Genomic DNA, 27,692 nt, shown 5'->3' on the forward strand with positions numbered 1-27,692 from the left:
ACTTTGACCTGCCATGAGCTCTGTGAATTCTCAGCACTGGGTACCCCTCTAGGTATTTGGCACTGGGTGATTTTTTGCTTTAAGGTAGTGCTAGTTTTAATGCTCTTAGGTTTTATTTGGTTTACTTTTTTAAACCTGTACATCTGTCTGGTCTCCCAAATAGACTGAGGCTTCCTGAGAGCTTGCACCATGTTGTGTTTTTACTTCTGCTTTGTCCTAGTAGATGCTCGTTGCATTTTGTTTGTTTGTTTGTTTGTTTGCAAATGAGTGTGTTAAATGTGATGGTTTTCCTCTTGTTCCTAGGTCAACAACATCCCTGATGATCCCTGCCGCCATTTTCTCCTTGATTTTGCCCAATCAGAGCCTGCTCAGAACTTCTGTGGGCCATATTCAGAACTTTTCAAAGGATTCATACAGGCATGTAGAAAACAGGCCCCAAAGACAGATATAGTTGCTGGTTCCACTATTGATCAAGCTGTGAACGCCACCTTTGCCGCTCTGGTGTATCGCACTCCAGATTTATATGAGAAGCTGCAAAAATATGGTAACTCATATTACAGGGAATATGTTTGATCTGAAGGCTAATTGCTAAGGTTTAAGAAGGCCCATCTAAGTGAGAATCTAGAAACACTCAAAGATACTATCCCATGTCTGCAATTTAATCTTGTCAGTTCTACTTTGTCGGTCAAGAGATTAATGGTTAATTTACAGTTAGCACTTAACAGCTTACAATATGTGTCAGGTAACCTTGATCTGCAGAATTAGCAGGTACTTTATCCAGAACTCCATGGAAAACTACCACCAAGAAGTTTAAGGGAAGGAAAACATAGCTCATAGCCCCAGCTTCAGCATGCTCAGACAACCTTTCTGTACCTCCTTTCCTCGTTGTCCACAAGGAGGGAGGGTCTCTACATTCATCTTTATTCAGGGAAAAGCATTTCAAACCCTACATAAAGCTGAGGTATGGGTTTCCCAAACTCTTTGGCAGGGTAAATGTTCTTTCAATTGCAGATAAAATAAGTAGGAACAGATGCGTCCCCAGATTAGAGCAGGTGATCGGCTCGTGTCATTATATATTATGATCTCTCTAACCTGTGTGGCTCAGCCCTTTTGTTCTTGTTTTATTTCCTGTTTGCCAAATATCTCAGTTTCTCCTCAAATCTTACCTATTTTTAGAAAGCCACTCAAATCAAACTACATTAAGACATAAGTGATAAATGGAAGAATGTATCTTCACTGAACAATGGGAAGGGGTCATCTGCATGGTTTTGGGAAAGAAATTATGTGTTTTTGTAGTCAAATTATGGTAAAGAAACTGAATCATCTTTGTTACTTGAGGGCCTTTTTGTTAGAGGGATCAAAAACTGAACACAGAAGATATCCTGATAGGGGTATGGTCAAATCATATCTCTATGTCATATTTATTTGCAATAGAGAAACACTTGATCAAATAAGGGAACACGAAATATCTTGGTATACATAGGTTATTCCTACATCATCTTCCCTCGTTTGTTGTTTTGGTTTGGGGGGAGCTAGGGATCAAGCACAGGGCCTTGTAATGCTAAGCAATCACTCTACCACTGAGCTGGACCCTTAGCCTTCCTTGCCAGTTTGAAAGGGACAAGTTTTGTCTCAGTTCTCTCTGCAACTGTCTTTTTTTTTTTTTTTTTTTTTAAAGACAGGGTCACACTATATAGCCCTGGCTGGCCTGGAGCTTTCTATGTAGACCAGGCTGGCCTCAAACTCACAAATATCCACCTGCCTAGGCAGATACCACCACTAGGAACCATTCAAGAGTTCTTCAAAAATGAACCACATTGAGAATGGCCTTTTGTAACTTTTCTTCATTGTTGTCTAAAACTTTGGGTTATTACTAATCTTTTGAGTTGCCTTAATTCCAGCATATTATGGTATGACCTCTTTAGACTCAGGAAAATGAGAGATTTCAACTAAATTGTAAGCTGCGTGAGGGCCAGCTCTTGTCTGTTTCCCAGCCTTGCACCCCTGGTGCCCCATGTAGAGCCTGCTTCACCCTGTTCGAGGATATGAGCTTTTGCTTTTGACGAGGAGAAGGGATAGGCTTCAGAGATTTTTTTTTTTTAATGGGAGTTGGAATTTTTCTAGTTAGAAAAATTATGTCCATTCTTGTAGAGGCTTACAAAGTAAAGGAAAGATTAAAGTAATGACCTATAATCTTACCACAGTACCTCTGCCAAACATTTTTCTACATATCTGCCTGGCCTTAGATATCTTCATGTGCATATTTATTTATCCGTCCATATTTTAAAGGTAGTCTTTTTAAAAGTCAGGTCATTTATACTGTTTCATAACCTGCTTTCTTATTAGTGTACCATAAACTGCTTTTCATGTCAGAGTGCTTTTTTCCCTAAGTCTTGTCTAAGCTGGCTGACTAGATAAGGAGCCCAAGGAATCCTCCCATGTCTGCCCCTAGAATGCTGGGGTTATAGATGCTTATGTAGGTGTTGGAGATCCAAAATTTCTGTGCTGGCCATCTCCCCAGTCACCGTGTGAAGGATTTTTAAATTCAATTTTAATATTAAAGTTTTTATTTTCAGTTTTTTTATATATTTTCTACATTTTGTGCACTTAATAATACTGCTGTTTCATAAATTATTAGGTGGAAATGACATGGAGAACCCAACTAGGTTCTCTTTTGCCATCCCCAGTGTGTGTCAGAAGGGGTGCTAGGATTCAGAGGCTTAATGCTGCAGGAGTGAATTGTGCCAGCCGAATGTAATCTCTCTCCCTTTCTTCTTCTTTCCCTAGTAAACAGCGGGGGCAAGATATCCCTGAGTGAAGAGTTCTCTCAGGTGTATTCTCTGGCAGATGGAATTCGAATATGGATGGTAAGGTGTTCCTTCCCATGAAGCTATGATATGCCTTAGATTTTCCCACTGTGATAATCTAACTTCAGAGTCATGAATAGCTATAAACTATTTTAGCACCCTTGGATATAATTTGATGAAGTGTTGAAAATGCTGAGGAAATGGTGTTCGGTTGGGCCCTCTCTGTGTCCTTCTGTAACTCTAAAGACTTCTTTATGGTACTGTACAGCAGTGCCTGTGTTAGGAAGAGGACAGGCCACTGGCATATTACAGAAACGCAGAAACGGTTCTGCAGCAGTAACATGGAAGAACCAAATGTTGGTTGGTTAGTGCACCTACAGGGCTCCTGTAGCCCTGGATAGCCTCTAATTTCCTACATAGCTGAGGCTGGCATTGAACTTCCTATCCTTCTACTTCCACCTCTCAAGAGTGAAAACTATAGGCATGAGCCACCGTACCTGATTTATGTTTCACTAAGGATCAATCCCAGGGCTTCATGCATGCTTGGTAAGCACTCTATCAACTGAACCACATCCCCAGCCATGTATGTGATAATTATATAATACTGTGTCACAATGTAGTATGATGATGTGGTATTATATTACAATAAAAATGAATGAAATAGAGCTACATGTATCAGGACGGGTGACTCTCACAGATCTAATAATGAGCTCTACCCCTGAAAAACCAGATTGCAGAAGACTTGGTAAGTATGAAAGGCTTTATGTGTTCATTTTTCTGCCTGTTTAGGTGCTAGGGTTTTATATGTGCTAGGCAAATGTTCTGCCTCTGAGCTATCATGTATCTTAAATAGTGGATAGTAAGTAATTGAGAAGAATCTTTAAATAACCAGAAAGAGAATAGGTAATGAAATTGAAAGCTGGGGATTAATCTCAGTAGTTAGTTAAGGATGACTTCGTGATGGATGTGATTGATGAATGGAAGGAGTTGATCAAGTTAGTTCCAGCTTCCTGTAGGATAGAAGTGTTGACCAGGGTAGGAAAAGTAGTTTTGGATGTGGGAGTTAGAAGGCTGTTGAACTTGGAAATTATTTTCTGAGACATCTAGCTAGATAATTTGTGAAGGAAGTAATCTAAATGGATTCCCAGAAATATCAAACTGAGATAAAGATAACCTCAAATCATTTATAATAGTTCTTTCAAAAACATGTGGATTTACCCAGGAACAGACAACTTTGGACAAAATAGGATCTACATGGGTTAGAACATGGTTAATGCCTCAAATATACTGGATGGGTAGAGACCAAGGTCAATAGAATCTCTCAAAAGAAAGCCTTTTAGTTTTCTTTGGGAAATTAATGGAATGAGGAGAACTATCTGGAGGTGTGGCTTAGTGGCAGAGTGCTTGCCTAATGGGTGCAAGACCTTAGATTCAAGCTCCAACTTTGCCCCCCACCCCCCAAAAAAAAGTGTGGTGTAGATCTGGCAATATGACTCAGTGCATAAGGCACTTGCTGCTAAGTCTGATGACCTGAGTTCTGTCCTTGGGAGAAGTGAGAACTCCCCCTCACCACTTGTCTTTTTGTTGTTGTTGTTGTTGTTGTTGTTTTGAGACAGGGTTTCTTTGTGCAGCTGTAGCCCAGGCTGGCCTTGAACTCACAAAGATCCACCTGACTGCCTCCCGAGTGCTGGCATTAGAGGTGTACGCCACCACTGTGCCAGTCTCACCACTTGTCTTTTAACCTCCATGTGTATACTGTAGCACACGTACTTCCCCTAAAAATGTAATTAAAATAAAGGAATGGCAGGAGGAGAATCAAGAGTACCTACAGAGGAAGCAAAGCACTCCTGATGAAAATTGAAAGGCAGATAGTATCTGAGAAAGTCCGCTACCAGGAGCAGTTGTGTTTAAAAGGGTTTTTTGACTAGATACATTGTAGATTATTGCTTCTGATATAGCTTGTGACTGATGACAGCTGGATAAGATGCCATTCTTTTCTTTGAGACCTTAGTCATACATCAGATATATCCTTTTTTCGTGACTCTCTGAATTATGGACCATGTTGTAATCATTGCTGGGGCTGGCCCTCAACACCCTTCTTTGGAAGGGGTCATCACCCTTGTGTTCAGGGTAGAATAGACTTCAGATTTTGTCTGACCTTTGTAGCATACTGTATATGTGGCCCTCCCAAGATCTCATTTCCCTAGATCTCTACTTTTTTGTCTCTACTAGTGGCTTTAAAGAAAGGCTCCTCCAGCCTCAGTGTTCTAGTTATTTGTTTTAGTTGTGAGGTTCTGGAGATTGAACCTAGGACCTCATACCTGCAGGATAAGTGCTCTATCATTGAGCTATAGGTCTCCAGTTCTCAGTTTTTAAAGTTATGAGGTCACAGATGCAGACCCCTTTCAGATACCACATAGTGAAGAGACTCCAAGGACAAACAAAAACAGCTCAGTGCTATTGCCATGCTGGGTGATGGCTATGATGTCCTCCACTGCCGCAGCACCATGTGCCTTTGAAGGAATTTTCCATGGCTACACTTGCTACTCCGTCTGACAGCTTAATTGTGTGGCTCTTGTCATCTCCCCAGTTAGAGATGAAGCAGAAGTCCCTGGTGAGCCTGGGGAACGAGGCAGAAGAAAAGCGTGGTTTGGAAGCTGCAGAGGTGAACCCAGAGAGCCTGGGTGAGTGTGCCAATACCAGCTACTACAGCTGGGCCATTGTGTTCCCTTTTTGAACCCGGGAATAGGTGTTCTGCCTTCCAGGTTATCTTAATTGAGCTGTGTGTTGACCTAGGGATGTAAGAAGAAATGGAGAAGGTGCCAGAGAAGAGTTACTGTTCACCCCCATGCTTCAAGTGGAGCGTCTTTGTAGTGGCTTCTCTCATAGGAGTTGTTAAGTGCTTTTTGAGCAATATCTTGTTCTGTTTTTAAAGTATATGCACATTGACTAGCCATGAAAATTAAATAACTATCATTTTTAAAAAGATATTATGCCTATGATACTTTTTAAGATTTTTTTTAATAACGTATATATATATATATATATGTGCATCTGTGCATGAGTATGTGCACATGAGTGCAGTGCCCATGGAGTGTTTCTGATCTCCTGGAACTAAAGTTACAGGAAGTTGTAAGCTGCCTGATGTCAGTCTGGGAGTCAAACTCTGATCTTCTGAAAGAACAGTTTGCACTCTTGACCACTGAACCGTCTCTCCAGCCTGGTTGTACTGTGCCTTTTTTTTTTTTTAATGTATACATAAGAGGGTGCCAGATCTCATTACAGATGGTTGTGAGCCACCATGTGGGTGCTGGGAATTGAACTCAGGACCTCTGGAGGAGCAGTCGGTGCTCTTAACCTCTGAGCCACCTCTCCAGCCCTGTACTATGTCTTAAAGTTCTAGTTTTATAAAATATTTCCACATGAAAGTGCAATGCCTAGAAGCTGTATGCAGACCATCAGCGAGAGGGAGTGGGGCACCAGACTGGCTGTGAGTTGATAATTATTGAGGCTGAATATTGAGTATACGGCAGGGTCCTTCCTCTGTAAGTGTTTGAAATAATCATTTCTGTAGAACTTTAGAAAGTGTGCTGCCCTCATGGCAAGATCCTGATTTGTACAGTGAGAGAAGATCTGATTCTCTTCTGTAGGTGCACATGTCACAGCATTCAGGAAGGCATTTCTTACCATAAATCATGGAGTTGAAATAGATTATTTTCTTTAAAAGTAGATTGTAAGTTCAATTTTGACTTTTTCTTGTTTTTCTTCATTTATTTTCATTTAGCAAAAGAATGTATTCAGAAAAGTCTCTTATTACTGAAATTTTTGCCCACAAGCAAAAGTTCAAAAGAAAACTCTGACAACTTGGTGCCTGTTGATGAGACTGATCATCTCCAGCCACTTGACAGGCGCCAGAGGACAAGCTCTGTGGTGGAAGAGCATTTCCAGGCGTCAGCAGAAGCACCAGCCCCAACGGCAGGCGACAAGAATCCTGCCTCAGAGACCCAGCCACAGCTGCCACCCAGCAGTGGCCTGTCCACTGCAGAAGTGTCCACAGCTGAAGAGCCCTCATCACCATCCACACCCACCCGGCGGCCTCCCTTCACCCGAGGACGACTCCGGCTGCTCTCTTTCAGGTCCCTGGAGGAGACCAGGCCAGTCCCCACAGTCAAGGAGAAATACCCGGTGCTGAAGGATGTCATGGACTTCATTAAAGACCAGTCACTCTCACATGAGAGGTGAGTCAATCATTCTCTTCCAACACCTCCCCTTCCCAGGCTGCCGGTGCCCACTCCAGTCACAGGCTTGACGCTCTTGTTTAAAAGGAACATATGAGGGAAGGGTAAAATCAAAATAGAGTGTACAAAATTTTCAAATAAAATAAAATGAATCAATAATATTTAAGGTATATCCAGACTTGTTTTAAAATATTCAGGATAAAAAACTTGGTTATGTGGTTTTTTTGTTTTGTTTTTTGTTTTTTTTCCTCCTTAAGGAAATACTACAATTAGTACACTGAGGGCTGTTGATATAGCTCAGTTGGTAGAATGCTCACTCCACATGAAGAAGCTCTGTGTTTGACCCCTGTACTTTGTTAAAATTTTGTGTGGTGGTATATCTGTGATTCCTGCACTTGGGAGGTGGAGCACAAGAATAAAAAGGTCATCCTGAGTTCACAGACAACCTGGGGTATATGAGACCTGTCTTAGGAAAAAATTATAGTTGGGCATCTTCACACACACCTTTAATCTCTGTGCTTGGGAGGCAAAGGGAGGTGTATCTCTGTGCATTTCTGGACAGCTGGGACTATGTAGCTAGACCTTGTGTCAAAAAACAAACAAATTGTGCCCTTTATTATATATAATATATATCTCAGTAATGTTTGCATGAATCTTTTAAAATGGAATCATTTCCTTCCTTCCTTCCTTCCTTCCTTCCTTCCTTCCTTCCTTCCTTCCTTCCTTCCTTCCTTCCTTCTTCCCTCCCTCCCTTCCTCCCTCCCTCCCTCTCTCTCTCTTTCTTTCTTCCCTCCCTCCTCCTCCTCCTACTTTTCTTCCTTCTCCTTCTCCTTTCCCTCTTGTGGTTTTTGATACTTATCTTATTCTGCAGCCCAGACTGACCAGGAACTCATAACAATCCCCATGCCTCAGCTTCCTGAGTACTGCTATTATAGGCATTAGCCACCACACCTGGCTTAAAAAGACACTACCACTCAAAATTTTTTCATATCGCAAGGGAGAAATTTAGGGTTTGATATTTCCTGAAAAAATTATTTGTCCATAGGCCTATGTCAGTGAAGAATTTTCTGCCTAAGAATTAGAACTTTGCCTCCTTAGGGGAAGTAAAGATCCTAACGTTCCTTTTTTACTGTTTATTTAAAAAAATAAATAAACTGTTTATTCTGCATAGTTGGTGCACACTGGTTTGTGGTGCTGCCTAGTGTTGACTGTAGGCAGCACTCATTCTGACACAAGCAGTCCCTCACAGCAGGATTGACTTTGGGTCACATGGTTTCAGAATGTGAGGGAAGGGTTTGTTTTCTGGGCATTCCTGACTTGAACTGTGTCTCCAGTGTTGTGAAGGTTCTTTCTTTGCGGAAAGCCCAAGCACAGAGCATCCTTGAAGTCCTGAGGATAATTCAGTATTGTACAGAATCCCTTGGGCAGCCTCACTGCTTCCATCCACCGTATATACTTTTCCTACTGGAACTTCTGACCTGCCAGAAAGATTTTACGAAGTAAGTACAAATTTGCCAGAAAAGGCAGCAGAGGCCATTTGACAGAAATCCTAATTGGCCTCAGTATTGATAATGCCATAATTGCCATATATGATTCAAATTTACATTTTTGGTTAGCATGTTCTCTCATCTCAAGAAAATGGGTTATATCCTGTTAGTAAGAAGCAAGAATATGATTATTCCTCTTATGACTTTATCTGCTTTACCTGACAGTAAAAATTGTGTTCCCACACTCTCATAAAGTTTCTAGAAGCTGTATGCTAAATGCAGTGCTCATTTAAAGGAATGACTATGACCTTTCAAGGTGGTTCTAACCTTCACTTGACAATTTGTTTTCTGCTGTGCCTGATACCTTACTAAGCATTGTATATACAAACGTGACATGACAGGTAAGGCCTCTTTCTAATGGAGCCTTACATTCTCTTGGAGAGTAAGAGAATATTAAAAATAAATAAGCGAGACAGTCTCTGGTAGTTGTATAGAATGTGGTGATTCCATGTGCGGTGACACAGTTTGGGTGGTCAAGGAAAGTGAGCCAAGGGAACGTCCTGTAAACCAAGAGGTGAATGACTTGCTGAGACCAGTAGAGTGTTGGGGCAGAAGGAACTCTTGGTGGGTAATCAGGCCAAAGGACAGAGAGAAAGAACTTGGCTAGGTGAGAGTGGGAAGCATGTGAGCCAGGCAGAGCATGAGGCAAGACCCTATCCTACAAGGTGTTTGCACTTTATACAGAGTTGGAGGTGGGAAACCTTGGGAGATTTTGAAGCCCAGAAGGAGAAGCACAGTGGGTTTAAGTTTATGAAAGATGCCTCTGGCTGCTGTGTGGGGAAGTGAGAAAAACAGTTAGGAGATTGTTGGAGTGATGCAGGCAAGAGAGGATGGTTTGGACCAGGGAGAAAAGGAAGAAGAAAAAGGATGGCATTTGGGATTTATTTGGGAGATGGAATTGTGTAAGACAGAAAAGATGGATGAAAGATACCAGAAACATGGGGAAAGAAACTCTTAGGATTTTGTTTGGAGCAGCTATGTGGATGATGTCATATTTTACTGAGAGAAGGGATTTTAAAGACACAGATGGGGACAGAATTTTAAATTCTGTTTTGGTGATATGTTTGAACTTTTATTTTATTTTATTATTTGTTTTTTTGAGACAGGGTCTCTGTGTAACAGTCCTGGCTGGCCTGGAACTCAAGAGATCTATTTGCCTTTTCTTCTTGAGTCCTGGGATTAAAGGCATGTGTTACCATTGCCTTATTTTTTTATTTTTAATTTTATGTGTGTAAGTGTTTTGCCTGTATGTATGTCTGTGCACCCCGACCCCAACCTCCACTTGCATGCCTGATGCTCGTGGAGGTCAGAATCGGGTATTGGATCTCCTAGAACAAGACTCGTGGAACTGGAGTAAGACACCATGTGGGTGCTGGAAATTGAATGTGTGTTCTTAACTGCTGAACCATCTCTCCATTCCTTGTTTTAACTGCTTCTTTGGTATTTAACTAAAGATAAATACAAAGATGAGGATCAGAACCTAAAGTACTGGAAATAAGCCAGGACTAGGGATAGAATTTGTTTATCATGAACACGTGGATGATATTTAAAGCCATGAACCAGATGAAACCTAGACAGGCAGTGGTCCAGAGTTGAGCCTTCATTTAGAAGTCAAAAGAAAGAGGGGTCAGCTAAGGTCATCAAGGTGAAGAGGGGCCCTTGGGATAGATTGACAACCTGTAGGTGGTGGTATCATAAAAGGCAAGAGAAGACTATGTCTTCAACCTCAAGAATGGTCAGTTGAGTCAGATGCTGATGTGAGAGTTTGAGATTGAAGCAATGGATTGAAATGGTGACAGTCTTGGTGAATTGTGGCCTGAAGCCCAGTTGGATGAAAGATGATGGGATGGTAAAGTGGAAAGACAAAATTAGAAAGAAGAAGAGCAAGAAAATATGGTGGCTATTGGAAGAGGATGTGGGCATCAAAAGGTTGTATTGTTTCGCAGTGCTGGTCACTGAGCCAGAGCCCTGCTCAAACTCAGCATATACTTTGCCATGAGGCCTGCACTTGCAGGTGTGAAGACATTAGAGCATAGTGGGGAGGAGTCAGTAAAGGTCAGGGGAGTGCTGTCAGTGTCAACAGGAAAAAGCAGGACATTCCAGTAGTCAGTACAGACGCAGGTTGGCTGGTAGATGGAGTGTTACAGAGGTGATGGATTCCCATGGGATCATTCTGTTTTTAAAAATAAGATATGAGCGGTGGTAGTGCATGCCTTTAATCTCTGCACTCAGAGGCAGAGGTAGGTGGATCTCTGTGAGTTCAAGGCTGGCCTAGTCTACAGTACTAGTTCCAGGACAGCCAAGGGTGTTACATAGTGAAACTCTGTTTCAAAAAAATCAAAATAAATAAATAAATAAAAGATATGAGTAGAGCCATCAGTGAAATGAAGTAGAGAAGAAGGCAGTGAGAATTGTGTCTGTAAGCTGGGTGTGGTAGTACACTCCTATAGTCCTAGTATTTAGGAGGCAGAAGCAGGAGGATTGTTTTGGGTTTGAGACCAGCATGGGCAACATAGTAAGTTCAGAGCCAGCTTGGACTATGTGGGACTTTGTCTCAAAAGAAAAAAAAAAAAAAGGTGAGGGGCTAGAGTTGGCTTGGATGTTAGGAGCACTTGTTCTTAAAGAGGACCTGAGTTTAGTTTCCAGCACCCACCTGGTGGCTCACATCTGTAACTCCAGTTCCAGGGGAACTCCCAATACCCTCTTCTGACCAGGCACGCACATGCTACACATACATACATGTAGGCAAAATACTCATACACATGAAATTTTAAAAATCTTTTTTTTAAATTTTTTTTGAAACATAGTCTCTCTTTAGTCCTGACTGCCCTGGAACTTGCTATGTAGAGCAGGCTAGCTTCAAACTCATAGAGATCCTCTTATCTCTGCCTCTTGAGTGCTGAGACTAAAGGTGTGTGCCGTCATGCCCAGCCTAAAAGAAATACTATTTTTAAAGAGAAAGAAAAAAACCCTGATGGTTATAAATTTAAAGTGAGTCAGCTCAATTGCATGATATTCCTTCCACCTACATTCAGCTGTTTTGGAATTATAAGATTCCTTATACAAGAGGAATTCCTCATAGAAGGAGAGAGAGGCCAGGGAGCTGATGCTAGCTAACAGAGGAGTATGATGGTAGGCTATGGAATTCAAGCTGAGAAGAGAGCAGAGAAAAAACATGGTGGGTGTAGTTAGTTGATGGTGACATTCCTCAGCTGAGGCTCATTAGGATTGAAAAAAGGCTGTGTGGAAGTCCATAGTAGAAGAGGACAAGAAATTGTAGGCAGGGTAGCATGTTCTGAGGTCAGCCTTCACCGGATGACAAGGTTAAGGGAGGACTATCAAATTGGGCTAGTTAAGGAAGGAAATGGAAGTAAATAATCCTTGGCAGTGAAGTGGGCAGAGGATCAAGAGAAAACGAATTGGAGGCATCATTCCCATGGATGTTGAAGTCACTTAGGTGCCAAGGATCAAGGTATGAAAAGCCAGTGAATCAGCACTTGGAATGCACAAGTATTCCTGCGAGTTCCAGGACAGCCAAGACTACACAGAGACCTTCTCTATCTCAAAAGAAAAGAAAAAAAAAAAAAAGAAAGAAAGAAAGAAAGAAAGAAAGGAAAGGAAAACTTAATCCTAAAGTTATCAATGAAGGAAGAACAGATTGGAGGCATATTGGTGTTGAGAAGGCTAAATGAGGTTAGTTATGGAAAGCATGTGATGTAGCATGGCACACTCCTGCAGTGAGAATGGGTGCTTTGTTTGAGTGATAAAAGAGAGATGTGTGGTTGTCACCTCTGTACTTCTGCTGGGCCGCTGTCTTGACCCAACTGGACTTGTGATCAAAGTCACTGTGCTTGTTTTCATTCCAGTCTCTGCTGCTTTGTCCAGCTGGATGCTGCAGCTGACAGATTTTCAGATCCCACCCAGCCCCACAGTCCCACATTAACCCCAGGTGACTGTCCAGGCAGCCAGCTGGTTCTGTCATTCCTCACATTTTTTGGAAGTCGCTTGTTTGCACTTCCTGTTTAACTAGGTAATATTATTTCCCTCTTGGGTCTCTGAAGGAGTTGAAAATTAGATAGTTATAGTTTTCCTTGTTAACAAATTCAGAAAAAAAAACTCACTAAAGAGGTGTAAAGTGTATAAGAAGACATCAAAAGATAGTTTTTGGTTGGTAATACAAGTTAGGATAGAAAGTGAAATTAGGTACATTTTGGACTCACCAAAATAGGATAGATAATGGAATATTTTCATTGAATTTGTCAAATGCAAATGGACTAGACATTGTTGATGTATTTATTGCCTGTATATATTGTATATAATTATTATACTTATTGTATATAGTTTTTCTTATATTAGTTATAATTTTTTTATTTTAGACAAAAAAAAAATGGGAAATGTAGTATTTTATCTGTGCTCTAACAAATAAAGCTTGACTGGAGATTTGAGGAAAAAGCCAGCCACTATACTAAACATAGATGTCAGGCGTGGTGGCTCACACCTTTACTCCTAGCACTAGTTAACCATAGAGGTCTATAGGTCTGTATAGACAGACAGGAAGTGATAGAGTTGGGCAGAAGGAAGAAATGGTGTAGCTGAGTGGAGAGAGGAAGTAAGATGGCAGGGCATAGAAGGTATGTGAGTGTTAGTATTCAGGAAGCAGCTCTCTCCGGCTGAGGATTCCTAGCGGTAAGAACTGTGGCTGGCTTGTTCTATCCCTCTGATCTTCCAGCTTTCATCCCAATATCTGGCTCTGAGTTTTTTATTAATAAGACCATTTAGCAATTCACGTTACATCCTGATTCTTGGTGGCTATTTTGTGTGAGGGATAAAGATTAATAAGTCGAAGTTGTCCTGGATATTAAGCTAGTGGTTTTCTCTTGTTTCTAGTTACTTTGGACACTTGGAAGGCTGCGGTGCTGATCTACATAAAGAAATCCGAGACACCTACTACCAACTTGTTCTTTTTTTGGTCAAAGCAATTAAAGGATTTAATAGCATCAATGACAGGTACTGGATTGCCTTTGCATTTCTTGATGAAAAATTTATTCTTTTTTCTGATTATAAATGAAACAATTTGATGTTGAAAATCCAGAAAAGCACAAAATTAACCACAAATATTCACTTACTAGTTGAAGATGGACAGAATGTATGCATTGGATAGGTTTTTGGAAATCTAAGAGTTTATACCCTGCTGTCTTCAGTGTTTGATGTATTATGTGCAGATTAAAACTTAAGTACAAAGCAGATTCTCATCTCCTCTGTTGAGATATAACCCTTAAGTCAGACACTTCTTCTGTAGCTAGCCTTAGCTAATCTGGGACTGCCCTAATGTTGCTGTTCCTTGGGGCATGAGTTTGTTCCCTCACTGTCAGACACTCCAAACTCACTTTCCACCTTTCACAGTTCATGGGTTTTTTGTTTTTTGTTTTTTCTAAGCTTTAAAGGATATTTGTGTTGAGTCCTTCCTTATAAATTAGTACCAAATCAGCCTGCCTACTCACGCCGTCCCTGTTGGTAGTGGGCAGCTTTGATAATTGTCACCTGTGTGGTCTCTTTAGGTCTCTGCTCCCTGCTTTATCCTGTGTTCAGACAGCCCTGCTTCATCTTTTGGATATGGGCTGGGAACCCAGTGATCTTGCCTTCTTTGTTGACATTCAGTTACCAGATCTCCTCATGAGCATGTCACAAGAAAATATCAGCATCCATGACAGTGTGATCAGGTAAGGGCACAGTCCCGCCCTTTGCTGATGAGTAGGGCATGGGTAGAGTGGAGGCAAGGGAATGGGCTTGGCAGCTAGTCTGTGACATATCCTGGCTTTACCACATGTGAACTGGGTGACCTTGCAAGGTTTTTTAACCTTCTCCATTTCTTCATCTTTAGAGCTACCCTGAGATTTGTGGAAAATGCTTAAGTTCTATTTTTGAATGTCTAGAACAGTGCCTGGTATACAGTGGGGGAGGGCAAATCGGCAGTAGTAGTGTTGTGAACCTGAAAGATGAGGATGGTCTTCATTTTGGGTGGTCCTAATAGCCTGTGGAACTGGAGAATCTTTTTATTTTACACTAGCCACTATAGTGTCCTGCACATTGTAAGTAAGCACTTGGGTTACAATAAAAAATAGTATACAAAACTTGCCTGGCAGAGGAGATACCATAATCAAGAAGATGTTTTTCCCAGGGATGTTTTTCAACCATGGTTTTTCAACCATGGTTTTTCAACCATGACCCTTGGGATGCACTATTTTCCCAAACATGGGAAATTTGACTACGGAATTTATGATAATGGGGGACTATGTTTATACTCTCCCCTACATTAAAAGAAAATAGTATACAGTGGGTTTTTTTTTTTTTTTTTTTTTTTATAATTTTTGGTTTTGTTATAAAACGAGGTTGGGAGTTTATTGAGACAATATTTTAATATAGCTGTAAACATGGGAATTAAGACAGTGGGGCTTCAGAAAAGGACATCATTCTACACCTCTGAGGAGATGTGGGCTTCTCAAGAGGGAGGTGCTTTATTCCACTTTTGACCCATGTGCCTCTACCTGCTCAAGCCCACTTAACGTTTATGACTTTGTATAGAGAGGAGCAAAACAGAAGAATAGGTGTTAAGAGGAGAACTGAGACATAAGTGAATGAGTCAGTATCCACTATTTTCACTCTCAAGGAGATATGCTGGGAAGGCGGGGGACAATGAAAACTGTCTCCTTGGGCCAGTGAGGAAGCTCTATAGATAAAGCTGTCTCTATCACTTTACCTGCTGTCAGAGGGCAGACAGGGGGTCACGGCACTGAGTGACAGCTGGTTCTTCAGCTGTCAGTCAACCCAGTGTTTCAAGCTTTGTTTGTGCTAGTAAGATATAGCCATGGAGGAGAAAGGGAACACATGCCCTCCACACAAGTCCCTCAGAACTAGCCCAAGACTGTGTAAGAGCAAGCCTAAAACCATTTAATTTGAATACATAAATAATGGATGGATGAGGTTTTTTTGTTTGTTTGTTTTGCATTTTGAGATAGGGTTTTACTATGTAGCCTTGGCTGTTCTGGAACTTATAGAGCAGGATGGCTTTGAACTCATAGAGATCCTCCTGCCTCTGCCTCCTGAGTGCTGGGATTGAAGGTATGCGCTATCACTGCCTGGCATGTTTAAAAATTTTTAAGGATTTATTATTTTTTATTTATATGTGTACGTCTATGTGAACATATGCCACTTGTATGTGGGTGCCATAGACAGCCAGAAGAGGATGTCTGATCTCTCAGAACTAAAATTACAAGTGCTGGTGAGTTGCCTGGTGTGGGTGCTGGTAACTGAACTTGATTCCCTTGAAGAACAGCAATTACTCTTAGCCATTGAGCTGTTTCTCCAGCACATGTTTAAGTTCTCATTGATGAAGCAAACTGTAAACTGAAACTGTAAAGTTATAACTTGAATGAGAAGAGTCTGTGACGTTACCACCTGGAATCTTGTATTTGAAATGAGGAATCAGGAGCAGTGCCAAGTAAAGTTCAGTCATCCCTGTCCTTATGTCCCTTGGTGGATTGGTTCTATTTTTTGTTGTTGTTGTTTTGTTTTTTTGGTTTTTTTTCGAGACAGGGTTTCTCTGTGTAGTTTTGGTGCCTGTTCTGGAAATTGCTCTGTAGACCAGGCTGGCCTTGAATTCACAGAGATCTGCCTGGCGCTGCCTCCCAAGTGCTGAAATTAAAAGTATGTGCCATGGCCAGTGGATTGGTTCTAAAGCCTCATCAATACAAATGAGATGCTTCAGGCCCCTAACCCACACACATTGAATCATCTCAGGTGACCATATGATGCCTTATAAATCACTGTAAATGCTTGGTAAGTAGCTCTTACATTGTGTTATTTAAGGAATGATGAAAAAAGGATCTACACGTGTTCAATACAGACAATTTTTAAGATTTATTGTATTTTTAATTATATGTGTCTTTGTGTATCTCTGTGTGGTCATGTACATGTGAGTGCAGGTGTCCTCAGAGACCAGAGATGTTGGGTCTCCCTGAAGGAGGAATAATAGGCAATTGGGAGCTTCTAACACGGGTTCCGGGAACTGAACTCCAGTCCTCTGGAAGAGCAATAAGGACTCTTAACTTCTAAGTCATCTCTCTAGTCCCAGGGATAATTTTTTAAAAGATATCTTTGATATGATATTGGCTGAATCCAAAGATATGGAGCCCATGTATGTGAAGGCCACAGATGCAGAGGCTATGTTTCATGGTCTCATAGCAACTAGTTGGTACAGCTGAAGTCACAGGGTCTCCTGACCCCTTCCTGTGATGATTGCATTAGTCTCTTCTAACCACACCCACACTGAATTTATTTTAGACAAAGTCATGTTTAGTTCGGGCTGGCCTCAGACATTCTGTATAGCCAAGAATTGCCTCTGATCCTCCTGCCTAGGGTTACAGGCGTGTGATGTTTATGACATGCTGGAGATCAAACACAAGTTTTCTTGCATTCTACCAACCAGTCTACATCCTCAGCCCAAACTTTATCGTTGTTGTTGTTGTTGTTGTTGTTGTTGTTGTTGTTGTTATTGTTATTGAGACAGGCCCTAGCTGGCCTGGAACTTACCGTATAGTTCAGGCTGACCTCTTAACTCACAGAGATCTACCTGACACATGATAGGCTTGCCCTACTCAATGTAGTCTGCTCAAGAAAGGATTTTTCTATTATTTATTTATCTACTCATTTATTTATTTTTCTGAGCATAAATCTATCAAATAACAGATAAACTCTGAGGCTTTGAGAAGCAATTCCCATTGTTTCAAAATGCCCAGTCTGTTAAACATACGGGACACAACATCTGCTAACTAGCACTTCCTTGGGTATTGTAAGAAGCATGCTTTTCTCTCATTACATCCTTCTTTCAGCCAGTGGAGTGAAGAAGATGAGCTCGCTGATGCCAAGCAGAACTCAGAGTGGATGGATGAGTGTCAGGATGGCATGTTTGAGGCCTGGTATGAAAAAATAGCTCAAGAGGATCCAGAGAAGCAGAGGAAAGTAAGACCTCTCAGCTAGAGCAATCTGGGTGACTTGCTAGGAGTTTGGAGAGGAGGGTGTCCCTGGGGTACACTTGGATGATGTCTCCCAGAGGGCTTCTGGCTGGGAACATTCAGGACCAATGTCTGGTCTTCATCCTGATGTGGCTTACTTTCATAGAACTAGGCTCACAGCAGAGTGTCTCATCAGGCTGATGTACATTATTAGATTCCAGTGTATTAATTTAGTTCAAAATGGAACTGCTAAAGCATTTGGACTCTCATGTTCTGGACTGGCACACTATCATCCTGTCGGCAAGCACCACTCCAATTACAAGGTTGACAATCAAGTGAGCTTGGAAGCAGCTCCTGTTTACCATATGAGAGTTAAATGACCCACACAGTAATGGAGTCAACTTAGGTAGCCTATCTGTCTTTCTGTAAGGTGTCCCACCTACCACTACCACATGCGCCAGGCATTTGCTGCCTCGAAGCCACTAATTTTCCCCATATTAAGTACCTTTGTTTGCCAGCCACTCTGTCCATTATAGTACCTTTTTGATGCTTAAGAGGAACACACCAACTGGTACTTGTGACTTCTCTCTTGTAAGTTAATGTCTGAATGAGAACATCCTGTAGCGCTCAAGTGACCTGGAAGATTTTCTTTCTTTTTCCTTTCTTTCTTTCTTTCTTCCTTTCTTTTTTTTTAAAGATTTATTTATTTATTATGTATACAGAAGAGGGCGCCAGATCTCATTACAAATGGTTGTGAGCCACCATGTGGTTGCTGGGAATTGAACTCAGGACCTCTGGAAGAGCAGTCAGTGCTCTTAACCTCTGAGTCATCTCTCCAGCCCCAGATTTCCTTTCTTACAACATACCATCTACTACCAAACAGTGACTTTCTGACTTGGTTTCCTCATATGCAGACTCTAAAATAAACTTAACTTATAGCCACCACATACTTTCCAGTAACCCAATAGCTTGCTCATGTAACAGTCCCTTACTATCTGCTGCCAGGAAGTAAATTAGCTAGGTAATATAGTAGAAAGTCTGTTGACTAGTTATGTGGCTAGCTAACTAGCTAGTTAGTTAATTAGTTAAAGATGAAAGACTTATATGATCTGAGGAGAAACCAGAGCATTGTTTGTTTGTTTGTTTATAGAGCAGTCCAGGCTGGGGCTTGAGAGATGGCTCAGCCATTAAAGGCTAGGCTCACAACCAAAAATATAAGAGAAGTCCAGGCTGGCCCAAAACTTACAATCCTCCTACCTCAGTCTCCTGAATGCTGAAATCATGGGGAAGCACCACCATGCCCTGCTATTTTAATGTGCCAGAATCAAGAGTCTTCTTTCGATGTTTGTTGGCACTGCCATTGTCTAACAAGTACCCAAGCCAAACATCTGGATGTCATTCTTACTGGTCTCTTTATTAATTTGGTCACCAAAGCTTCTCATATTGCCTCCTTAATACTTCTCAAATCTGTCTGCTTTCCACATCCTGATTACAACTCATCCCTGCCCTTATTACCACCATAGAGTTACTTGAACAGCTGTGTGATAGTCAGCTTCCCTAACTCTTGTCTTGATCCAAAAAATCCATTCTTTGCTCTGCAACCAGAGGAACCTTCAGAGCACCCAAATCTGTTGCCTTTACTTTTCTGTTTAAAAACTGTTTTTAAACACTAGCAGTTTAGTCTCCTTGGAGTTTACCTTTCTAACTTCACCTGCTTATTCCTCCTCTGTACTTTATTATACATACTATATTATTGCCCATTTCCAAAAGCCCTGGAGCTAGAGAGGTGGTTTAGTGGTTAAGAGCACTTGCTGCTCTTCCAAAAGACCCAGGTTTGGTTCCTAGCCACTGATGCTGGGTGGCTCACAACCACCTATAACTCTAGCTCTAGGGAATTCAATGCTTACTTCTGCAGGCACACATACATAGGAAGCATGCACATACACAGGCGCGCACACACACATGCACATAAATGAAAAGTACATCTTTTTAAAAAGCAAACCAAAAAACCCTCGTCCTTTTTCTTTTCTTTGTTTTTCTGTGCCTTGTGCCTGCCAAGCAAGTGTTCACACACCCTGCTACATCTCCAGCCTGTATTATGCTCCCTTTTTCAGGAGCAAAGCTTCTGTAGACTTTGCTGTTCCTTCTGTCTGACATTCCTCTCACCTTTATCTTTATCTATTTATTCGGTTTTAACTGAGGAATGGTCTTTTTTGAAAAACCTTCCTTGAATCTCCCAATACTTTTGAAAGTGTCCTTTGTGTTCTTTGAACTTCTTGAATTTGCCTGTCAAAGCATTCCCCACACTGTATGACTGTCATCTGTTTGGTTGAAGGAATTCCCAAATGGGTACTTGCTTATCCAGCTTCAAATTCTAGCACCTGGTACAAAGTTTGGCTATCTTAGGTACCTACTGAGTGAATGAATTGATTAATAAACAGTAGCCACAGTAGAAAGTCTGTTAGCTAATTGTGTTCATTTCACCTTACAGATGCACATGTTTATTGCTCGCTACTGTGACCTGTTAAATGTGGACATTTCTTGTGATGGGTGTGATGAGATTGCCCCCTGGCATCGCTACCGATGTCTGCAATGCAGTGACATGGACCTCTGCAAGACTTGTTTCCTTGGTGAGCTTTGAGGGGAATCCCATGGCCACAAGTAACAGTCATTTCTGCTTTCTAAAAGGTTGCCAGTTTTAAACTCATTGTGCTAAATAGAGACATTGTCCAGTGACAGTCTCTGGTTCACTGGCAAATGAGTCATCTCCCTCAATTCGATAATGACCTCTAGTGCTCCTATCTGACATCCTTCCATTTCTTATCCTGCTGGGGAGGCACTTGATAAACTATCAGGACTAATGAATACAGACTCAGATAAGTTTTGCTTCTGATTATGCAGTGTTTCCAAATAGCAACATATATGAACAAGCAAAATAAACTTGAAATATTCTTTAGTATACTTGACTCATGGGTGCTAGGGCAGAGCTCTTCTGTACTAGTGAGCACTGGAGGGCTCTGTGTATTTGAAGTCCAGAGGTAAACACAGTTCCTGTCCTGGAAATAGAACCTAGCAGAGAGACCAAACATAGCCACAGAGTGAATGCATATGCTGTTATAAATGAGCAATGCAGAGTGTTTCTGGGGAATTTTGGAAATATAGCAGTACTCTGCAGAGAAGCCTTGTGGAGGAGATAGGGTAAGATTTGGTCTTTGAAGGAAGTTCGAACTGGGTGACATCACAAAACTCTGAAGATGGCATTACCATCAAGAGCAGAGCAAGCTTAGGGACAGGAGTGAATGAGTGCTTCCAGTGAGTTTAGATAGACACCCTCGAGTGTCCAGTTAAGTGATGGACTAAGACAGATAGGGTCCAGGCTGTGGGACGCTGCGATGCTAGGCTAAGGCGTCCGAATAGTCTGGAGACAGGAGGGAAAGTTTACAAGTAGGATGTTACTGTGATCGAAGCTATGCTCAGAAGACTCTCTCTGGCATTCTCCTTTAGGAGACTCTAGTCACAGGCTGTTTGGGCCTACACCAGGTTACAGCACTTACAGAAGTGGCCAGCTGTGAGGAGTATTGAGCAGGGACTTGGAGTGAGATCAGAGTAGCCTGTCTTGCTCATGTCTGTCATTCTCTTACTGACTGGGTCTGGGGTTCTGAAGTCTGTTTTCACCTATAATTGTGCAGTGGCAAAGGAAGAACAGAAACTTGATCACTGGCGTGCTCCATAGGAACATGGAGCGTAACTTCTGTCCGATGGGTATAGGAGGTAGCTCACAAAGTGCAGGGCCATTTCTCCAAATAGCAGTCATGGCAGGAGTTCAGCTGTGGTTGATCTCACTGGGACACTGAAGAATGGGGATCAGTCAGCTGGACCATTGCCAAAGAGTTCCATGCTGAGAATATCATTGATATGCAGCATTCTGGTCTTCAGAGGAACCCCTGCCTTCTGGAGTAGTAAATGAGAAATGCCTCTGGTGCTGGGATCGGTTTGCTAGCCCTTTGGGGGACCCTCTACCCCATCCACCTCACACTGCTGTTTTTCTTCAGGTGGAGTGAAGCCTGAGGGCCATGGAGATGATCATGAAATGGTCAACATGGAGTTTACCTGTGACCACTGCCAGGGTTTGATCATAGGCCGGAGAATGAATTGCAATGTATGTGATGACTTTGATCTTTGCTATGGATGCTATGCAGCAAAGAAATACTCCTATGGGTATGTCAGATATCCTGCCGCTACCATGACCTTTTGGGGTTATATGTCTTCACTTAAAGGGGGTGTCTTGCTTTTTCTGTGGTACTAGGGACTGAACCCAGGACTTCCCAGATGCTAGGCAAGCACTCTACACCTGGGCTATAGTACTAGCCTTCTTACTTTAAAAAACTTTTATTGTTAATAGGGAGGGGTGTGTGTATGTGCATGTGTGCACGTGTGTGCACATGTGGAAGTCAGAAGACAGTTGTGTGGTGTCATTTCTCTCTTTTCTCCTTTCTGTGGGTTCTAGAAATTAAACTCAGGTCACTGGGTGTGCTAAATGTCTTTACTTGCTAAGCTGTCTTGAGACCCCTTCCTTACTTTTTTAAAGAAAGGTTTTGTTTTGTATAAGACAATTTTTTTAACATACTTAGAAGAAGAGAAAGCAATACAGTGCCCTCTGTGTCCTCGTATTCATCAGTTAGGGAGATGGCGTCATGTGCACTTACTCCATACCTTTCTTTTACCTTAAAGTAGTTAAAGCACATTTCAAACCTCAAGTCATTTCTTTCCTATACCTTATAATTCATCTTTTAAATTATGGACATTGCCTTGCATTACCAAACTTGAGTTAGCATGTAGAGTTTTCCTGCCTGGCCCACAGTCAGGACAAATCTCTCTCACCTGCCAGGCCCATAGATGCTCAGAACCAACCAAGTAAACACACAGAAACTTACATTGTTTACAAACTGTATGACCGTGGCAGGCTTCTTGTTATCTACTTCTTCTGTCTTAAATTAACCCATTTCTATTAATCTATACTTTGCCACATGGCTCGTGGCTTACCATTACCTTACATCTTCCTTGTCATGGCGGTGACTGGCGGTGTCTCTCTCTCCGCCTTCCACTTCCCAGAATTCTCTTCTCTCTTGTCCCACCTATACTTCCTGCCTGGACACTGGCCAAACAGCATTTTATTTATAGAGCGATATCCACAGCATTAACACACCTTCAGAATTCTCTAAACTCCCTCTTCCTTAGCATGGTTTCCATGTGCGGGCTTTAGGTTGTAAAGTGCTAATGTGAGATGCCCAGTGTCTGTGTTTGTTCATTTCTCTGGGGAAAGAGTTGATACTGTTCTTTAAAACTTCAGTAGTCACAGCCTATATCAGTAGCTAGTGCCCAGCATTGTCAAGTACATACTCCCCTGAGGTCCAGGGATCCTTTTCAGAGTCTCACAAATGCTATAGGCCTTAAAACTCTCCTGTCTTTGCAGCCATTTGCCAACCCACAGCATCACAGCCCACCCAATGGTGACCATCAGAATCAGTGACCGGCAGAGGCTCATCCAGCCCTATATCCACAACTATTCCTGGCTGCTCTTTGCTGCCCTGGCTCTCTATAGTGCCCACCTGACCAGCACAGAGCATGTGGATGGGGAGCCGCTGGACCCCCGGGCCTGCAGCAATGCTGCCACCCTGAGGAGCCAGTGCATGCAGCTGGTCGGGGACTGTCTGATGAAGGCCCACCAGGGTAAAGGTAACTGTCCCTTAGGTAGGACCCCAGGCCCCGCCTCTGCTTGCTGTTGGACAAAAAGCCCAGGCAGCCATAAAAGACCATGCTTGACTAAGAGGTGGTACATAAGAGAGATTCAGCCTAGCCTGGAACTTAAGTCTTCTCTTGAGCGGACTGTTGGCATAAACTAGCATTTAGTTAGTCAAAGTGTTTCCCTGACAATGTGATACAGTATTAATAATCAAAATTCTGGAAGTCCATGGATCTGTAGTATTTGAATCTCTCACTTTGCTCAGGAATTCATGCTTTTTTTTAACCTGAAGTGCAAATCTACTTGTACTTGTGTCCTAGATGAAAGCTGCTTACAAATAATGGTGTTTCTGGGTGTGATCATGCATACCCAAATCCAGTTCTATGGAGGTTAGGTGGGGCTACATAGATACTCTTTCTCAAAATAATAAAAAACAAGGTAAGTCTGACTTCACTAAAGGGTATTAGTAAGAAAGTAATCCGAATGTTAAACTTCTGAGACATTTAAGTTTCTTTCAGACCATAGATTCCCCATCCTGACTGACATCAGGGAATCATACTTATCTTAGGGAGAAGAAGGGTGATGTCTCTATCCACCAGTGAAAATTTAAAAATCTAATTGCTAGCCAGATATAATGCAGTACATGCCTTTAATTTTAGTTCAGACAGCTCTGTGAGTTCAAGGCCACCCTGGTCTACATAGCAAATTCCAGGCAAGCCAGAGAGATACACAGTAAGACCCTGTCTCAAAAAAGAAAAAAAAAAAAATTGCTTGGCACTATCAGGAAAAATGTTTCTAATTTTCAAAACAATCCTATCACCTGTTGTATCTTAAGTGTTTCATTGTGTTTAAAGTGCAGGTTCCCTTTGCTGTTATCTTTCCTGTCTGAGATCAGGAGTGGAATGGATGTAGGCTGTCAGGGATGCTGCTGTATGGTTTGTGTAACCCCCAGCCATCTGTTTCTGTACAGCAGTTAAGCTTTGTGGTACTTACCAGAAATATCCCTGTTGTGACTGTTTAACCATATTCTTGTTTCTTCCCGTTCCAGGTCTTAAAGCTCTAGCTCTTCTTGGTGTATTGCCAGATGGTGACTCTACCTCAGAAAATCAAGCCCTGCCAGTCACAATGTCCATCCAGACATCAGAGGAGCAGCTAGAGAAGAAAACAGTTCAGCTTGCTGAGGAGCCAGCAGATGCAGGCCTGTTTGTGCCTAGCAATGTAAGTAGTGTGTCTTTACCATGTGGTCAAAGCTTGTGTTCAGGGAGCTAGTCATATAAGGAGGTACAAATGGATTATGCAACTGAAGACGTTAGTGCCCAGCTTTGGTTGATATTCAGTCAACAAACAGATGATACCAAAAGTTCCTGTTTTAACAGGTAGACACTATAATTTACAGATAGGTGAATAGACAGAAAACCCTTTAGAGGTCCAAGTATGATCTGTGTTTGTGGCACACACATAAAGATCCTTTTGTGAGCTTAAAATAAGATTAAACAACAAAAGATTGTTTTTGTACAAGTTTGCCTTCAGAGCTGAGCCCGTGCTGTAGATGTCCCCCCTTCGCTGCGGGAGCCACTGGTGTTTCTGTTCTAGCCCCATCAAGGTATCAGGTCAGAATGACCTCAAGCTCCTCTCTCTCACCATCAACGTGGTGGCCACACAACGCTAACCTGCCACAGGTTACCTTGCACAAGGAGGGAATACAGTCAGTCCATCCAGTCAGGAGGGACAGCGGTCCTTACCTCTTTTCCTGGGGCTGTATTTGTGAGCCCTCAGTGTCTGGTAGCAAGCTGCCCACAGCATTATAGTCCCTATCTTTCAATGTGTTCATTTATTTACACCAAAATGGACTTCATTTTTTCTTTATTTGCTAAAATCTAAGTCTTTTACTTTTTGTTTATTTTGATGCTCAGATTGACTCCATGTTTGGCCCAGTGCCCACTCCTGCTTGACTTTTGTAGTGTGTGTGTGTGTGTGTGTGTGTGTGTGTGTGTGTGTGTGTGTGTGTGTACGGGTGCAGGTGCATTCTGTAAAAGGGGATGATAATAACAGTGACTGTAACACAGGACTATTGTAGGAATTAATGTACTGTCCACATTTGAAAGAAACCTATTAAGTGCTTAGAACATGCCCATAGTAAGCTTCATGTCAGAAGAGGACATTGCATTCATGCTCTATTACTCTGTCATATTCCTTGAGACAGAGTTTCTCCCAAAACCTGGAGCTAATGTGATGTACAAACCCCAGCAATCTCCCTGTCTCTTCCCTGGACAGCAGTCACAGGCATAACACATACATGGCCATATCCAGCCTTCTTTTTTTTTTTAATTAAATTTATTCATTTGCTTTACATCCTGACCTCAGTTTCCCCTCCCTCCTTTCCTTCCATCCCCTCTCCCCATCTTCTTCTTCCCACCCCACCCCCCATCCACTCCTCTGTTTCTGTTCAGAAAGGGGCAGGCCTCCCATGGGTGTCAACAAAGCATATGTATGGGTACTGAGATCTGACTATACTAAGGTCTCTTATCCTCTGAGCTCACAGTTCCGTCCTATACCCTTAGGATATTCATTTCTATATCAATAAAATACATACATCTGTGGCATTAGAAACACTATTATGTGTAAATTTGATGTAACCTTATCTTTATAATAGCATTAGAGATAATAGTAGATACAGTACTTTTCTGATTGTAAATAAAGATGGATTTCATTTTTCTATGTGTGTGTATGCTGTATGCATGTGTACATTTTCATGTGTTTGTGCGTGTGTGTGAAAATCAGAAGTCAGCATCAAGAGTCTTCCTCTCTCACTCTTCACCTTGTTTTTTTTTTAGGCAGGATCTCTTACTGAATCTGAATACCAGTTCAGCAATACTAACTGGCCAGTAAGCTCCAGGGATCTTCCTGTCTCTGCCTCCTCCCACACTAGGATTATTGGCACTCTCTACCATCCCTGACTTTTTACATAGTTGCTAGAGATCCACAGTTAGGTCCTCGTGCTTACATAGTGAGCACTTGAGACATCTCCCAGCCTGTGGGAATGTATCTAGAGACGATCACTGTATTGTACTAGAAGAAAAATCAACAACTTCATCTTTTTCCCAAAAGAAGAACTTTGCAAAATTGGCTTCTGGAAGCCAAATAGAATATACTGAAGATTTAGTATGAGCTTCTGTGACCTGGAACCTCTGATGGCACTTCAAAGATGATCAGGGGGATGTGGTGGGAGAATCACCATAGAGTACTGGTTTATTCTAAGAAATTAATGGCATTTGTCTAAAGAAACTAAAAAGATTTTTGGTTTATGAAAGACTAGCTAACAATTGTATACACTATATATGGAGCACATTTTTGTTATATTCTTTTACATTTACCTCCTGTTTTTAGGGAAAGAGAGCTGCAGATAAAGAAGTCAGACCTTTGGATTATAAGCAAAGTAAAATGGCAGCTGAAGGTCTCTCCTTAACGAAGGACCCTTCCTACCAGACCCAAACTTCAGATGCACCTGGAAATACTCATGTGCCTCCAGGACCTCCAGGTCAGGAACATGTGGCCATTAATGCCATCTCCCTCATCTCGAAGTGCCCACGTCACCACATCTGCACTGTCACAGACAGTTTGAGATTGTCCAGTAACTGAGGTTTCTCCGTTCTGTTCAGCTGTGGCTGGTAACTTTGTGACAGCTAGCCTTTACTTCAGCCTATCTAGGGCATGTGTTTCCCAAGTGCCTTCTCTTAGTTGAGCACCATGCTGGATCCCAGAGATGAAATCTGACAACATAGCAAAGGCACACGTGGCCTCTGCCCTCCTAGAACTCATGACCCAGGAAGATTTCAGACAGAGGCACAAATAACTGTCATTTGAGGTGACCTGTGGTTCTGGTCCAGGAGAAGGATGACAAGTGTTAGCCCTGACTGGGACCTAGAGCAGATTGTGTCTGCATAAAGCCATGTAAAAGGAGAAGTGTAAGGGCCTTAATGTGCCAGGATATGTAGTAGGGATAAACATTCAGGCAGAAATCACTGAGAAAAGGCCTCTTAGTAGATTCCAGAACTAACATGAGGAGAAGTCCTCATGCCAGGTGTGCAGGGCCAGAGCAGAGCACCAGGAGATGATACGGAAGAGGTACTGTGGTACTCTGCTACATGCCTGTGACATTCAGGCCTCAGCCTGTCAGAGGATGGAAGTGGTGGGGTCAGGGCTGGGCTTTTGGAGGATGGAGCTGTAGTGCTGAGTTGAAGGAGGTGCTTCAGGTAGCCCAGGGAGTCAGGTTCTATCTCATTTGGCTGTTCTAGAAGTAGAGTACGTTGTACACTAGCTTCAGGGCAAGGTCCACATTATTCCAG

The 27,692-nt window shown here is 42.0% G+C and overlaps 1 protein-coding gene and 1 pseudogene across 1 annotated transcript in view; both read left to right on the top strand.

Moving 5' to 3' along the window:
- Positions 1-27,692, top strand: part of Zzef1 (zinc finger ZZ-type and EF-hand domain containing 1) — a 110,352-nt gene that overhangs the window by 50,333 nt on the left and 32,327 nt on the right. Inside the window, exons 24-36 of the mRNA XM_036195252.1 lie at positions 304-544; positions 2,788-2,867; positions 5,398-5,491; positions 6,592-7,045; positions 8,380-8,544; positions 13,480-13,599; positions 14,151-14,312; positions 17,481-17,610; positions 20,095-20,233; positions 21,656-21,821; positions 23,077-23,339; positions 24,395-24,564; positions 26,734-26,884. Of these exons, the coding sequence (XP_036051145.1) occupies positions 304-544; positions 2,788-2,867; positions 5,398-5,491; positions 6,592-7,045; positions 8,380-8,544; positions 13,480-13,599; positions 14,151-14,312; positions 17,481-17,610; positions 20,095-20,233; positions 21,656-21,821; positions 23,077-23,339; positions 24,395-24,564; positions 26,734-26,884 (2,335 nt within the window). The remainder of the gene's footprint in view (positions 1-303; positions 545-2,787; positions 2,868-5,397; positions 5,492-6,591; positions 7,046-8,379; positions 8,545-13,479; positions 13,600-14,150; positions 14,313-17,480; positions 17,611-20,094; positions 20,234-21,655; positions 21,822-23,076; positions 23,340-24,394; positions 24,565-26,733; positions 26,885-27,692) is intronic.
- On the top strand, positions 14,721-14,903 carry LOC118590554 (annotated as a pseudogene).

The sequence above is a fragment of the Onychomys torridus genome, chromosome 8 (genome assembly GCF_903995425.1).
Source record: "Onychomys torridus chromosome 8, mOncTor1.1, whole genome shotgun sequence".
Classification (NCBI taxonomy): Eukaryota; Metazoa; Chordata; class Mammalia; order Rodentia; family Cricetidae; genus Onychomys; species Onychomys torridus.